Raw genomic sequence first — 16,709 nt, 5'->3', positions numbered from 1 at the left:
GTCTGCCAAGTTTCTGAGGACAGATCTGTAGCTAGCTTTATGGGTCTTCCCTTACAAGTTGAGGACTTTCTTTCTTGCTGCTTTTAGGATTTTTCTTTCTCACTATATTTTGCAAATTTAATTATAATAGGTCTTGGTGTTGGCCTGCTTTTGTTGATTTTGATGGGCGTTCTCTGTGCCTCCTTGATCTCGATGTCTGTTTCCTTCCCCAGATTAGGAAAGTTTTCAGCTTTCATTTCTTCAAAAAAAAAATGTCTGCCCCCTTTTCTCTCTCCTCTTCTTCTGGGACTCCTATAATACAAATGTTAATGTTATTATATTTGATGGAGTCACACTTAGTTCCCTAAGTCTATTGCTATGTTTCATAATTCTTTCTCACCTTTGTTCAGCTTCATTATTTTCCATTATTTTGTCTTCTAAGTCACCAATTCATTCCTCTGCCTCTTCCAGTCTGCTGTTCATTGCATTAAGCCTGTTTCCAATCTTGAGTATTGAGTTCTTCATCTCTGGTTGATTCCTTTTTAAGTCTGTTATCTCTGTGGTCATGGTCTCACTGATGTTTTCTATTCTTTTCTCAAGCCCAGTGAGTATCCTTAGGATTGTTGCTTTACATTCTCCATCAGGCATGTTACTTATATCTTATAAGGCATGTTACTTATATATGTTCCACTTAGATCTCTGGCCATGGACTTACCTTTTTCTTGCATTTGGGATAAATTCCTCCATTGTTGCATTTTGTCTAAGTCTCTGCCTTATTCATAAGAGATTTTAAATAGAGAAACATGGGGAAAGTACCAGTGTTCCCCAGCCCCAGTTAGATTCTGAACATATCTCCTGGTGTCAGTGCAGGAGACACTGCCAGACCCTGTCTGAGAGGGTCTGTGTTAGAGTCAGGTCTGGGGAAGAAGGGGGCCCATTCTCTAGCCTTATTAGGTTTCCACTCCTTCCTTTGTTAACATCCCCGCCCCCCCCCCCCCCCCCCCAGTCTTCCTTGGTTCAGAGGAGGTCCTCTGAGATGGGAATGGCCCTAGCTTCCCCTGGTGTCATACGAAGTCAAGCTGTTTGGTGACCAGAGTTTTAGGGAGACCTGAACTCCTCTTTCAAAAGATAGGTCACTGTTCCAAATAAGCCCCAAACATAGCTCTTAGCATGTTGCTGTTGACATTAAAGGGGCCATGGCTGTTTGAAAATGCTGAATTTTCAAATACTAAGCAAGACAACATTTTTGTCTGAAGTAGCTCTTACCACTTATGTCAGCAAAAAGCCACTTTGGGCCAGGCCAGTGGGTGGAGATGAGGTGCCATGGCATATACTTGGTTCTGTTGCTATCTGGGAGCCCTCATTAATGTAGTGAACAGGAGACAGAGGTATCAGCAGTGAGGCAGACCCAGGTATGGACAGACCTGACCTGGAGGAAGGCTTCAGCAAACCCCTGATGTGTGGTTGATTCTGCCCTTCAGATTGATTTCAGCTCTAGGTCCAGATGGTGTGAAGATATAACCAGAGACCACAGGTCTCCATATCTTTGGGGCAGGCCTGGCATCTCAGTCATTCATTCCTGAGCCCCCAGCAAGGGTGTCATCCCTTGCTGTTATCCCAGTGCAGCTGGACACTGCTGGGAGTATGGGCACCACCTGAACTTGAATTCCACACCCTTTCCTTGCCAGGTTGTGAAGCGTCTTCCAAAAACTCGGTCTGGAAAAGTCATGCGGAGGCTCCTGAGGAAGATAATTACGGGAAGAGCTCAGGATCTGGGAGATACCACCACCTTGGAGGACCCCCATGTCATCATGGAAATCCTGAAGGTCTACCAGAAGTACAAAGATAAACAAACTGCTGCTCAGTGATGGGCTTTGGCTGAGACCCAGTGCCCATGCCCCTAACTGTCCTTCCAGAATGTAGCTCTCAGATTGGCTCATTTCCTACTGTCCCAGAAGCATTCCTCTCCTAGAGTGTAATCCACACTGCCCAAATGTGAAGTCTGTGCTAAGCCCTGCCTTCTTTCTGCTGAGGACCCATGAAGAGATACTATTAGATATGCTTAGCATTTGTTTCCCTTGTCCTGAATTTGGTTTCCTGGGATGAAAAGTCAATGTCATCTCCATTTCTGTGTCACCTCCAGACAGCACAGGAAGGTGAGGTGTGCCTGCTCAGATGACTGAGAACCAGAAGCAATCATATTTTTTCCCCCAGATGTACTAGATACAAAAGGCAGAAATTTTATTTTTATACTTTTATATTTTGGAAGAATGCGCAGATATACACATGTAGTGTGCAGATTTACTTATATACATTCTTCGTAACATTTAGAGTTATGAAAATATCCTTTTGTGCCTTTGCTCATGGGGATATGTGGAGAGGGTCAGAGGATGCCTTTTTAATGTTGGCATTCTGGGAATCTGAATTTGAAATGTTTGTACCTCTGTCTAAATATAGCTATCCTGAGAACTTTCAAGCTTGTAGCATCCTTGTTTTCTTGTATATTTCTATTTACCCTGTCTTATGTATAATGAAATCTAACTTCTAAAAGTGATGGTATGAACGTGCTCCAATTTTAGTTCTAGAACCACTCATATATTCTGTTTCTCCAAGCCGTGATGTGGAAAGATTCCCCTTTCCACCTCAAATGCCTCTTGGTAGAAGGTCAGCATGCTCCAAATATGTACGGATGTTCGGGGAAGCCCATGAAAACTCAGGTGACTTGTTTGGCCAGGACTGGATCCTTGAAAACTGCCTATCCTTCATTCTGTGGTTGGTGTGGGAAGAACCACAGAGGTCCAAGGATGAGACTTAGAACTCTGAATCAGGTCTCTCTCTTTTTCTTAAGAATGCCTTAAGCCATCTGAACATTAGCAAGATGACATAAACCTTTAGGTTTGCAAAGTGTTTATTAGCCAAGCACAAGAGGGCCAGTGGCGTGGAACACAGGTGAAGGCAGCCTGCTGAGCTGGGTCCTTGGGAACAGGGAAAGGTTGTCCTTATCTTTACCCCACATTATATGTGCCTTGCAGCTGTGTAGGTGTTCAAGGGGTGTCTGGGGTACTGAACACCTACTGTGGGTCATAGTTGTGCTGGCTTCTCTCTGATTAGGCAAGTACGCCTGTGACACCAACAGGGTGGCCACTGGCTGTGGCTCACAGAAATAGAGTGATGGTCTGTTCTCTGTTGCTAAGTAACAAGCAGTGCTTAGCAACAGAGAACCATGCACTTGGACCTGTCACATGTGTGGTGGACTTGGCAGACTGTAGTTATGGTGCTATTTATGAAATGGCTTGGGTATAAACTCAGACAGTGACCAGGATAGTTCAAATAAAGTTTATTTTGTTCATTCTCTTCCTTCTGTTGTGATGTTTTTGATCAAATAATGCTATTGTTATTGCTGAATATAATCCCAAGGACAAAACTGAAAGGGCCTAGTCATTCAAAAGAGAACACTTAAAAAAAATCCATTGGGGAGGAAATCCTTTACAGGGAGGAAATACACACTAAGAGCTTACCTATCTTACACTCTTATTTGGTAAACCTATCTGTGTCTAGATTGCTGTGCTATCCAATACACTAGTTATACATAGCTATTTAGGTATAAGTAAAAAATATATACAGAATAGAGCAGAATAAAATAAAATATTCAGTTCCTCAGTGGCAGTAGCCACAGTTCACATGCTCAGTAGCCACGTGGCAAATAGCTACCGGATTGGACAGCATGGACAAGAACATTTCCGCCTTCACACAAGGTTCTGGTGGTGGGCACTGATTTGGAGCACAGACAAGGACAGGGAAGCAAAAAGAATCTCATTGTCATAGACTGCCTCTGTGAAAAGCACAGGCTTGCCTGAGAGAGACGTCCCATTACTCAGGTTTGTCCTTTCTTTAGATGTGGGTGGATGAGGTTTCTATGAACTGGGGACATGGGGGGTGGGAGGTGAAAGGCCCTGACCCAGCTGTCTCCTAAGAAAGCTGGACCAAAGCAGGAACTGGGAATGGCTGTTCCTAGGAACAGTGCTTGTTCTTGTGCTCTGGAGGTTGGGGGGCAGGGAGGCTGGGAGTATTCCCAGGGGCCTCAGCCAGGCACTGAATGCACGGGGGAAAGACACATTTTTGCACCCCAGGTTGCGGTGGGAAGTCACGGCAGGATCCCTCTTTTGCGGGAATAATCTATGGCCACAGACAGGATGCGGAGATGAGCTACAGTAGGATTTTGGCTGCCCTGAGGCAGGGCCTGTCTGAGAACAGAAGGGCACAGGAAAAATGGAGCCCAGGAGGTAGATGTGCAGAGGCTGGTCAAGCTGTACCACATCTGCCCTGACCCCAGATGCCACTTTTTGCTTTGGATTTTCTGTCAGAACTGAGATGTCCTAGCAAAAACCGAGTCAGGACCACTGAGAAGCAGAGAGAAGAGCAGGCAGCTACAGTGAAAGCAGAGAGGAGACATCTGTAGGTGTGGAAACAGAGACAAGGTTGGACTGGGATCCAGAGACAGCTAATCTTGGCATTAAGTGCGTCTCCAGGCCAGCATGAAATTGGTAATAACAATAAACCCAAAGGGAAATTCTATTCAGATTCAGAAAAAAAGCAGTATGCGGTACCTTTGAAGAATAATTGTCATTTAGAGTAGCTAAAACAAAATGAAAAGTTGTGCTTCAAGGGAAAATTCAGCTTTCCAACATAATTAATTCCCAAAGGGAAAATGTCCCTATTAAGTCTAGAAACAGAAAAATCACAGCTAATGTTCATGACAGCAGTTATCTAAAGATCAGTCATGAGCTGATTCAGGCTCATGCTCATTCCAGGTTCACCCACAGCAGTGAGTTCATAGAAAAGCAAGGGGAGTGTGAATTCTCACCCAGTCTCACTGGCCTGACTTGAGAGAGGAGATCTGGCCGTGGAATGAACCTGAGCCATCAATCCTTGCAGAGCTGACTTGCACCCACTGCGCCAGCCGCCCTCAGGATACCCAATGTCAGGAGCACAGTAGCAACGCTTATACTGTTGGGCACTGTGTGCAAGGAGGCCCTAAGCAGGTCACCCCATCTCCTCCTCTCATTTCACCTCGGGGCAGAGCTGGGGTGTGGATGGAGCTGGTCTGACTCCACCCTTGATCCCCAAGTTCAAACCAAAGGTGGTGTGGTCCCTTCTTGCGAGAGCTTTGAAGAATATCAACGGCATTTTAGTTTTATTATTTTATTACTTTTTATAGGCATCTTACTGTTGACCTCTGAGTAGCTCTATCTTTGATAGGGAGGAGAAGCCTAAATCCAGACCGAGAGGAAGCTTTCCAGGAGACAGTGCTTTTGGAGGGGTGGTGATGCCAATTTGAGTTTTAGTGATCTTTAACTGGAGTTATGTAAGGTTTCCCTTCATCACTGTTTGGGAATTTTGCTGCATAACAGGATTAAAGCAAGTAAATACACAATTTCTCCACCTGTGAATACCAACGGTCTTCAGTTTTTGCAGTATTACTTTTTGGTTGACTTGTTTTATTTGTCCTGCTTGGGCTCTGTAGGGCTTCTTGGTCCATCTTAATGGCTTGTTGTCCATCTTAATCAGTTCCAGAAATATTTCAATCATTATCTGTTCATATGTAGTTTTTGCCTATTTGGTCTCCTTTTTTGAAGATTGTTAACTTCCCATATGTTGGGACCTCTCACATTCTATTTTCTAGTTCTCTTACTGCCTTCATCTCCATGGTCCTGAAGCAGAAACTGAGATGAGGGCCTGCGTGCAGGTGATTTGCTTAGGAATGTGATTCCAGGGACAGGTGTGAGGAATGAGGTTGTGAAACAGGGAAGGAGGGAAACCAACGCAAGCAGACTCATGTCGGGCCAGCCAGCGCTGTGAACCACTGCTCCATCTCACATGACTCAGTAGGACTCTTACTGGTGTGTCTTTGAACCAACCGAGAACCAGCTGTCTGAAACGTGGCATGGCCTCCCAACTTTCTCCAGAACTTGCAGATGCTGTCGGGAAAAAGTGGCTCCCAGCAGTGGCCTCACCTCCCTGAGCCTCTGTTTTCCCTGGCCCAGTAATTCCTTACCACGCTCAGGCTCTCTGGTGTTGGTATGCAAGTGTTGTAAATGTTTTGCTCATCATTATCCCCATGGAGAGTGTGAGTCTCAATTACTCAATCTGTTTTCACATGAGGAGGAAGTCTTGCATAATGTCCCTAAAATGTGACAGATTCTGGTTTCCAACATACATTTCATCCAAACGTTTCACATAAGTTAGTGAGGCCTTTCCATATATTACTCTGTACTTCTTTTCTCCCTTCCAGTGTCATATGACTATCTCCCCATCAGTAGACGGTGACCCATCTTCTTCTTTGTAATGGCTGCACGTAGCAAACCACTGAATTTGAGCATTTATTTAACCATTATGAATGGATATGTAAGGTGATTACAAGTTGTCTACATTAGAAACAAGACTTAAATGGAATCCATGTACATCTTTACACCATGTAATCAATCAAAAGATGTGCTTGGCTATCGCAATGGTGTGAATGTTTGTGTCTCTTCAAATTCATATGTTGAAATCCTCATCTCCAAGGTGATGGTATCACAGGAGGTGGTGGGGCCTTTGGTAGATGGTTATAAGAGGTTATAAGAGGTGGTTATAAGAGCAGAGCCTTCATGAATGTAATCAGTGCACTTCTAAAAGAGGACACAGAGAGCTCCTTTGCTCCTTCCATCATGTGGGGACACAGCGATGACAAGATGGTGACCTCTGAACCAGGAGGAAAGTTCTCACCAGACACCAAATCTGTTTGCACCTTGATCTTTCACTTCAGCCTCCAGAGCTGTGAGAAATAAATTTCTGTTGTTTATAACCCTCCAGTCTATGGTGTTTTGTTATAGCAGCCTGAACAGAGTCAGATAACTGCCAACCTACAAATTTGGGTTTTTTTGTGAATATGGTCCACGAATACAGAGTGTGCAGAGAATCTTATGTGGTGAATCTTATGTAGTGTAGGTGAGAAATGTAGCACAAATAGGAGGACCAATGTAATATAAATAAATAAAACCTGGCAAAAGGTTATCTTCACCCCAAAGCTTAAAAAGCTGGAAATTACTCATATGGTGTGTTATCAATCAGTCAACAGCTGTAGAGATAGGTAGTAGCCAGTGATAAAATGCCATACAATAATTTTCAGACCATGACTTTTCTAGTCATTCCCTTTTTCCTAAAACATTTCCCTAGAGGGTTGCAGTTACTACTTAATATAACCTTTAAAATTTGTCTCTGTATGGGACTTAGATTCAGAAGTAGCTTTTATGATTTGGTCATGTGAAAATATTTTGTATAACTTTCATACTCCAGGCACAAGAAAGACATTTGATGAAATTCTCTTCCATTATATGTTTTGGAAGCAACTTCTTGTGTTAACATTTTATTTCTAAACTGTTGGGTTGGATGGACATTTTTGCTTTTTTGAGTTCAAGTAATTAAGACACTGATAAAAATAAATTCACTTTTCTCTCAAAAGTGGATCTAAGCCAGCTGCATGCTGATTGCTATTCCAAGTTGCGGATTCTTGGGTCCAGAGGGCTTTCAAAGTCAGGTCCCCACTTGGGTCTGTGTTCATGATGGGCTGCTGGCTGCAGAGCATGCGGTGGTCCCTAGGGAAAGTTTCCAGGGACTGGTGCCAGGCTCACCTGGATGCCTGCTTGATGACAACACAGATTCCTGTCTCAGAATTGTTAAGCCTGAATCTCAGGAGGTGGGGGTTGGGGAATCTAGACTTTTAATAATTCTGCATAGTCAACTAGGCCCTAGTGACCAGCTTTCAGAGACCACTGAATAATCCCAACACTTAATGTATTTCTGTTTCCATTTGAGAAAGTGACCTGGAGAAAGAGAGCTTTCAAACTAGGCAATAGCTTTTTAAAAAAAATGTTTGTTTGTTTACTTGTTGAGAGAGAGGGAGACAGTTGGGGGATGGGGCAGGGAGAGAGAATCCCAAGCAGGATCTGCATAGTCAGCCCAGTGCGAGGGCTCAATCTCATGAACCATGAGATCATGACCTGAGCCAAAATCAAGAGTCAGATGCTTAACCAACTGAGCCACCCAGGCACCCCTAGGCAATAGCTTTTTTTTTTAAATAATTTTTTTGGATGAAACATTATATAGAAGGGTGTATAAAACATGTACAGCTTAACAAACTGACATGAAACAAAACCCAGGTAACTTCCACTGAGGTCATGATAGGAAACACTGCCAGCATGTCAGAGCCTCTCTCCTCCCATTCCTGACCACAGTCTGTGTTCCCACCAATAAATCACAGCCCCTCAGGGTCCCAGACAAGAGGAGAGGTGTTTTGTCAGGGTTTTGCCAAATCCCTGCAGCCTCTTTCAGCCCAGAGCTGCCTCTCAGATGTTCCTGCAGGCAGGCAGTTCTTCAGGATCCGAATGCAAATTGGTAAAAGGGGTGATTCTTTTTGTCTCTTAATCATAGCGACACTGGACTCAGACCCCTGTCCCCTCTACCTCCCTAAAATGGAATACTATACATATTTCTCTATTTCTTATTTCCTCTCTAAGCAGTGATACTCAACTTGGCTTTTAAAAGTACCTAGAGAGCTTTCAAAACTCCCGATGCCCAAGCCACACCCTAGACCAATTTAATCATAACTTCTGGGGTGGGGCACAAGCGTTGGAGTTTTTTTAACTTTTTATTTTAGAGAGCGAGTGCAAGTGTGGGAGAGGGGCAGAGGGAGGGAGGGAGGGGGAGAGAGAGAGAGAGAGAGAGAGAGAGAGAGAGAGAGAGAGAAGAGAGAATCCTAAGCAGGCTCCATGTTCAGTGTGGAGCCCAATGCAGGCCTCGATCCCACGACCCTGGGATCATGACCTGAGCCAAAATCAATTGGTTGAGTGGGATGCTCAACCAATGCAGGCATCACCATATTTTAAAGCTTCCTAGATGGTTCTAATGTGCAGCCAAAGTTGAGAACCACTGTCTTGAAGCTCAGCACTCTGGGGCAAAATAATTCACTAGGGACCCACTGAGGCACTGAGCCACTGCCACCTAGAATCAGCTTTATTTTTACCTTCATTTTATGCCTTTGAGTCCAGCTGTTGACACTGTGAAGGCCACACACTCTGATTATGGCATCTGACTACTAGGATGGTCCTCCTGGCACAGGTGATTTTAGGGGATGCAAGCTGAGAGAGCAGTACTATGGGGCAGAAAGGGGAAGAAGAAGCAGTCATCTGCTTGGTGTTGTCTCTGGTGTGTGGACCCTGGGCAAAGAGTAGAACAAGAAAATGCCCTTGAGAAAGTGTAACTACTTAAAATCAGTGGATAAGTTCAGGAATCCTTTTTCTCAGTGAATTTGTAAATGCCCTGTGTTCAGGGCTCACTTCCCTGCAAGGACTTTAGGAGCTTGGTGACACTTACGGGAATGAAAGCAAACGTGTTCACAGCCTATGTCTGCAGCCACACCCTGATAAACAATGCAAATAATACCCAAACACCAAGACCCCGATCTTCCCACTCACATTCAGTTAGTGGACTTTATTCACAGTTTAGTGTCAACTGCTTCCATCTACCACCCCACACAAACAGTAACCCCCACTCCCTGCCCTCTCACCCACTGTGCAGTGTACGTGCATCTACAGTCTCCTTCCTCTCTTGAAGGTAAGCTCCCTGAGGGCAGGATCCATCTGCAAATTACCAGTGCCTAGAGTACTGCCTAACACATGGCATGGCAAGTGCTTAGTATCTGTTGAATGAATAGACATCACACTTGCCTAGCTGGTAGCTGGTATGTGTCAAGAATGGCTCTTTGTCTTGCAGAGTGAAGACACACACTCTGGAATTTTCTGGTGGAATGAGGGGAAGGTGCCACTGTGAAAGAATGGCACAGGCCTGTGAAGAACACAGCCCGTTTTGACCAAACCCTGTGGCTGCCTATGGGACAAAAAAAACCCTCCTGCCGGCTGTCTTGGTTTACAAGTATTGGAGATGGGAATCATTTTGTTCTCACCCTGCTCTCTGGAGGGAAAAGAGTGGGAAGAAAAAAAAAAGAAGTCTCTATTTCAACACTCTTTTGCTTGGTTGCTGGGATTCCTCTTCTCCTTATCATAAGGATATGGGGAAACTAGGGGACACCACCAAACTTGTTCCCAGCCAGTCATGCCAGAGGCGAACTGTGACCCTCTAAGAGTACCACTTTGAGGGTTCCATCACTATGGCCTTTGCTAAACGTGAAACTGAATTCCTGCCTGCACCAGCCTTTATTCCAAATAGCACAGGAGCTGATTAGTGCCCCTGACATCTGCACGATAGGGTACCAACCATGGCCAAAGAGGTGACAAGCCAGAGGCAAAAATCCAACTCTAAATAAACTGAGAAAGAGACAAGGGAAGAAAGCTGTGGCTGCCTGTCCTAGGACATTATTAACAAACTGCTAAATACCAAGGACTTTAGAAAACCTGTTGGAATAGTTGGCCTGCCAACTTCTCTTGCAAATAGGGTGGGATTTTCTAATGTTTACTTATTTTTGAGAGAAAGAAACAGAATGCGAGTGGGAGAGGGGCAGAGAGAGAGGGAGACACAGAATCCAAGGCAGGCTCCAGGCTCTGAGCTGTTAGTAGTCAGAACAGAACCCAACACAGGGCTTGAACCCACGAACCGCAAGATCATGACCTGCGCCGGAGTTGAACACTTAACTGACTGAGTCACCCAGGCACCCGCAGGGTGGGATTTTCTTAGTAAGAGCCACCAACTGGGTAACTGTCTAGTCTCCTTGCTCTTGCAGACCCAAACTTCTGCCAAGCAGCCTTCTGGATGCACAGACATATTTTGGGCTGATTTCTTTCCCAAAGAAGGACGTCATCTCCGCCAATCATATATCTCTTTATTCTTGAGAGTCAAGGAAACATTTAACTCTTTTATTTGAATATTTTTAAAGTTTATTTATTTTGAGAAAGAGCAAGCATGAGTCGGGAGGGGCTAAGACAGAGAGTCCCCAAGCAGGCTCACGTGGAGCTTGACACAGGTCTTAAGATCATGACTTGAGCCGAAACCAAGAGTTGGATGCTTAACCGACTGAGTCACCCAGGAGCCATACACTTACAAGTATGCATATGTTTGCTCAAAAAGACAGAGTAGAAATTGCCTAAGGGAAATAATTAGTTGCTTTCAAGAAATGATTTCTGGGTGTAATGAAACGTGATTAACAAGTGACCCGGGCCAAATAGGAAATGTCAGTGTTAAGATTCCCAAAGAACAATGGGACAGACGAGCTACTTGTCAACAGAAATAATAACAATGAATGTCCATGTCCATGCAGACACTGGTGAATGTCTTTCCTACTGAGAACCATTTCCTATCAAGTCTGGGTCGACCTTAAGAATCTTCCTCATTAGTCGGGGCGCCTGGGTGGCGCAGTCGGTTAAGCGTCCAACTTCAGCCAGGTCACGATCTCGCGGTCTGTGAGTTCGAGCCCCGCGTCAGGCTCTGGGCTGATGGCTCAGAGCCTGGAGCCTGTTTCCGATTCTGTGTCTCCCTCTCTCTCTGCCCCTCCCCCGTTCATGCTCTGTCTCTCTCTGTCCCAAAAATAAATAAACGTTGAAAAAAAAAAAAATTAAAAAAAAAAAAAAAAAAAAAAAAGAATCTTCCTCATTAGTCGGGGCGCCTGGGTGGCGCAGTCGGTTAAGCGTCCGACTTCAGCCCGGTCACGATCTCGCGGTCCGTGAGTTCGAGCCCCGCATCGGGCTCTGGGCTGATGGCTCAGAGCCTGGAGCCTGTTTCCGGTTCTGTGTCTCCCTCTCTCTCTGCCCCTCCCCCATTCATGCTCTGTCTCTCTCTGTCCCAAAAATAAATAAACGTTGAAAAAAAAAAATTAAAAAAAAAAAAAAAAGAATCTTCCTCATTAGTGTAATTAAGGGAGTTTTCTCCAGTCAACTTATTTATAATCCTTACCTCTTCCCCTACCTGCTTCTCACTGGGGCAGACATCATTCAATGTGCTGTCCTGTCCTGCTCACGCATAGTACTGCCGCCTAGTTCCCTCTCTCGTTCCTCCTGAACGTTCAGTGGAACGTGGGATTTTGTCCTCTAACACAGCACCAGGCTTGGGCACCTCACCAAAGTTGGGAACATTAGAGTCTCAATTCAGGAATCTGGACTTGGGACAAAGAAACTGTAGTTAGTTGGTGGGATTCCTGAAATGGGAAGTCATGGAGAACTGGGCTTGAGGCAATAGTTTTCTGCCATGGACATGTCCATGCAGAGAATGCGTGTCAGATGGAACGCATTCAGGTGCAAGCACAAACTGCTCACATGCATGAGGGGTTGTTTTCCTCATGTAATCTGAAAGCCCAGGTGTAGGTGGTTGCTGGCAGAGGTGAGCAGCCTAGGTTTTCTGTTCTCAGACTGCTGTCGTTTAGACCTCAAGGTGTTTTCCCATGGTCACAAGACACTACTGTCACTCTAAGCACAACTCTGGGGTACAGAGCAGAAGAAAGGGCAAGGCCTATCTCTCCCTTTTATCAGAAAAGCAAAAACTTTTCCTAGAGGTCAAAAGAAACCCTAGATTTCTTTATCTCAAGGCCAGAATCTAGCCTAGGACCACCTTAGCTTTAAGAGCTGGAAAAGTAACAATGTATCCAGCTGTAGTAGAGGGCAGCAAAAAAGAAGGGAGACAGTCAAATAACAGGGCTTGCCCCAGAAACATGCAGGGACCAAGAGACAAAACGTGGCGAGGCCCCAAGGAGGATGAGACGAACATTGTTCCTGTTTTTCCAGGCCCTTGTTCCAGTCCCTGTGAGGCTTGGCTGTATTTTCTGTGATGGTATTCTGTGAGATATCCCCATATCCTTCCAATAGATCCCTCCCTCATCTTAAGTGGGCTTTTGTGGATGTCTGTGCCTGGCACCTGCATGATCTCTAAGATGCTTTTTCTACAGTGAACAAGTTATTCTACATTCTCTAACTTTACACTTTCCACTTTCCTGCCTGAGCTGACACCAGAGCTTCCTATCACAATACAAGTTAGCTTGAAGCCCTGTTTAGGGCGGGCCACTCTTTCTCTCCCCTGGATTCAGGGCAGGGAGAAGGGCTCTGTCTATTGCTGCTCTTCTTTACCCCTTTGAGATGGTTTGTCTTCCTTGATTACTCATAACCTTGAAGTCTGCCCTGATTGTCATCACCTTATTGACCAATCCATGGGCACTCCATACTTTTGGCCTGTTTCTTGTCCTCTTCCATCCCCTCAACTTGCCCATTATAATGTTACTTATCCAAGGCCTGTTCACACATCACCTCCTCCATGAAACCTTCTCTGGGCATTGCTACCTGATGGCACTTGTTCCTTGTGGCCCCCAAGGCATCATGCAGTTCTTCCATGACACTGTTTTATATCGGTTATTAGGCTTATCTCCCCTCTGAGATTATAACATGTCTGCATGTTGGCTCACCTTATTTCACCTTCGTTTCGTCACAGCACTTGGCTGAGCACCTGGAAGGCTCTCAGCAGATATCTGTGAAAGAAATGGAAACAGTATCGGATTGGGAAAAAGCACTGGACTGGAAATAGGGAGTATTTCTAGTTTAAGCTGTGAGGCATACAACTGGCTGCTTGCCCAGCATCACTGCCTCTCCTTCCATGCTGGTAGAACCCTGGTTTATTGAAATCAATTGCCCTCCATGTGGGCCAAAATTTCAATGGAAGTGGGCCTCATCCCCAGTCTCAGGGTGCAAAGAGGGTGGCTTCTGGTTGGTCTAACCCAGTGGTTCTCAACCAGGGGCTATTTTGTCTCCCAGGGGACGCCTGGAAATGTCTGGAGACATTACTAATTAGCATCACTAGGTGGGACGCTATTGGCATCTGGTGGGTGGAGGCCAGGGATGCTGCTAAACATCCTGCAATGCACAGGAGAGCTTCTCCCTGCCACCCCCAACAAAGAATTATCTGGCCCAAAATGTCAGTGGTGCTGAAGTTGAGAAACTTGGTCTAACCAATTATAGGGGTCCCATCTCCCTGCTGATAACTGGGTGGCAGCTAGGCTGGAGCCTGGGGGGAGAACTGAAGCCACAAACAGCAATGTGGACCTCACCATGACTTGCAAACAGAAAAACGGTACTAAACTGTGCTGCCCAGCAAAAACAAGCATTAAATTCAGACCATTTAACTAATTTAGCTCATTCAGACCATTTGCTCCAAGATAAGACAAGCTGACCTCCCAATAACTCCACATGGACTCCACATGGACTCATGTGTTCCAGATAAGACCACTGACTCCTCCAATGGCTCTCTTAGTTTATAAATTTTGACCCATCCCTGCCAAGACTATCTGTTACTAACACCAGCCCTAACCCTCACATGGATGCTTCCATAACTCCCCCCTTTTAAGGAGCCTCACAGGTCCTCTGGTGAATTCCTTTGCTGTAGCAAGTTCAATAAACTTAACTTATTATTACTTTTTTTTTTTTTTACAATTCTGTTCCTGGCTGTTTTTTGTTGGTGGTCCTTACCGCTGGGCATGAAATACAAATAAATCTAATGCAATGAGCTAAGTCCTATAATTGGGCATGTTCAAAGTGTCTTAGACATAAAGATGTTCTGCTTGAGAAATTAGGAGAAGGGTTTTCAGCAGAGAATTAGAAACAGCAAGCAATGCTGAGTATCTGAAATATAGGATTCAGAACCGGAGGGATAGTCCAGACAGGCAGGAAGGGCCAGGTCATGCAGTGCTGTTTAAATTATCCTTGATACAACAGCTATACCAGTTGTATTGGAGAGGGAATGAAATAAAATACTTCCCAGGCCTTAACTATATCCCTGACAGTCCTGGAATCCCTGAACTGGATTTATATATACTCATTTCCCTTATGCTGGCTCTTGGTTTCTTATTAAACAGTCACGTGGGATTCTAGTGCCTAAGAAAGATAATGGCATGTTTGATCAGGGAAACCTTCAAGTGCAATAAGGAGATTCCTTTTTTTTTGTTTGTTTTTAAGTTTATTTTGAGAGAGTAAGAGAGTGCAAGAGCACATGAGGGGAGGAGGGGCAGAGAGAGAGAGGGAGAGAGAATCCCAAGCAGGCTCCCTGGTGTCAGCACACAGCCCAACATGGGGCTCAAACCCACAAGATCATGGCCTGAGCTGAAATCAAGTGAGATGCTTAATTGAGCTACCCAGGCACCCTGGAAATTAATTCTTTAATACTTCATCCTGAACATGCCTTTTCTAGAGATGATGCACAGTAACAGGACTTGGTTTCCTCTGATTGGAAATCCTGTTTTTCCCCCAAATCCAATCCTTTCTCAGCTCCTTCATGTGTCAAATGCTCTCACAAGATCATTTTATTCTTTTCTAGTTCAATTATTACATTTCACATTTTACATTTATCTTTATGATGACCTGATTAAAGTCATCTCTCATTAGTTTACCTTCAGTGAGGGGACTTGTCTATGGTTTGCTCATCGTCACCTCCCAGCACCTAGAAATATACCTAGTTGACTAAAATACTGCTAACGAACGAAGATTGCTTCCTGCTTTCTTTAACCCTTATTTATTGCAATTAATGATAGCTTCTATTTATACCCCACTTTTACTTTTTTTTTATTTAGACAAATTCTGATTTTATTCACATTAAATCATGTTAAAGGGACTAAAATAAAAACAGGCATAGCTGTGCTTAGTAATGCCCACTATGAGTAATGCACACGTGAAAAATCCTAAACTTACAAAACAATAATTTTCAAAATTCCTCTTCTTTTGTCATTCTAAAGTCACTCTGCTTCTACTCTTGCTATATTGAGGGACTCTTAAAACAGTAATGTCACTTTCTTGGCCTGTTCTGCAAATCCTCTGACCAATCATTTAATTACTTTCCCCCTCTTCAGCAAAGAAATGCAAGGTGTACACAGCTTAATGGGTTTCCCATTCTGTCTATCATTATCCACAACTTGGTGTATGCTACCTCAGATACATATACTTACAGCATGGACAAAACAGTATGTATTAGTTAACGTGATTTTTGCAGTGTATTAAGTGAAAACACCTGCACGTTCAGTCAATGGACTATTCTACCCAGTGGTTCTATTAAGTATAGACCTGGGATAAGCTCTCTAGTTTGCATATATTCTACTCATGACTATGTCAAACCCACTTTTACTTCTAAGGGTAACTCTTTCACAAACTTTATCAAATGTTCTGTTAACAAAAAGATTTAATACTCAATGTCCCTAATCCAAAGGGCGGCATATTTGTCCCAAATTTTCCCCTCAAGTGGATGTTTGTAAAAGGTAATATAAATTTCAGGCGGGCGTTACTTGCACTCGTGTCCCTCCCAAAATACGAACTTGTTATTTTTTTAACCCACTTATATGAGCCAGGGTCTTTGTCACTTCACAAGCAGCGCCAACTTCTACCGACACAAAAGGCCAACACCTAAGTCCAGCACCACCTATGTGCACTACTCTGAGCATAACGTTTCCTGCCTCCCCACCGCCTGCAATGAAAACACAGGAAGCGCAGACGCTGAGTTGGGCGACCCCGGGGTTAGGCTACGCGCCTCCGGATGCCTCTAAGGCGTCCGCACTGGGCCGGGACCCGTTTCGGAGCCTCGCACCCCGAGCCAGGTACGTGACCCCAGACCTGCCCCACCCATTAGTCCTGGCGGAGAGGAACCTCTGACCTACGCTCCAGAGGCCCCACGCGCTAGCTCCCGGAAGGGGCGGTGGTCGTAACGTCACATCCGCGCGCTGT

At 44.7% G+C, this 16,709-nt stretch overlaps 1 protein-coding gene across 3 annotated transcripts in view; it reads left to right on the top strand.

The window, feature by feature from the left end:
• Positions 1–3,333, top strand: part of ACSS1 (acyl-CoA synthetase short chain family member 1) — a 61,901-nt gene extending 58,568 nt beyond the window's left edge. For all 3 annotated transcript variants that reach the window (XM_045445527.1, XM_045445528.1, XM_045445526.1), the window contains one exon: positions 1,668–3,333. In XM_045445527.1, coding sequence (XP_045301483.1) covers positions 1,668–1,847 — 180 coding nt within the window. In that variant the 3' untranslated portion in view covers positions 1,848–3,333. The remainder of the gene's footprint in view (positions 1–1,667) is intronic.
• Positions 3,334–16,709: the final 13,376 nt, after the last annotated feature.

This window comes from Leopardus geoffroyi, chromosome A3, assembly GCF_018350155.1.
Source record: "Leopardus geoffroyi isolate Oge1 chromosome A3, O.geoffroyi_Oge1_pat1.0, whole genome shotgun sequence".
Classification (NCBI taxonomy): Eukaryota; Metazoa; Chordata; class Mammalia; order Carnivora; family Felidae; genus Leopardus; species Leopardus geoffroyi.
The sequence above is the reverse complement of the archived record's forward strand: the minus strand, read 5'-3'. Positions and strand labels throughout refer to the sequence as shown.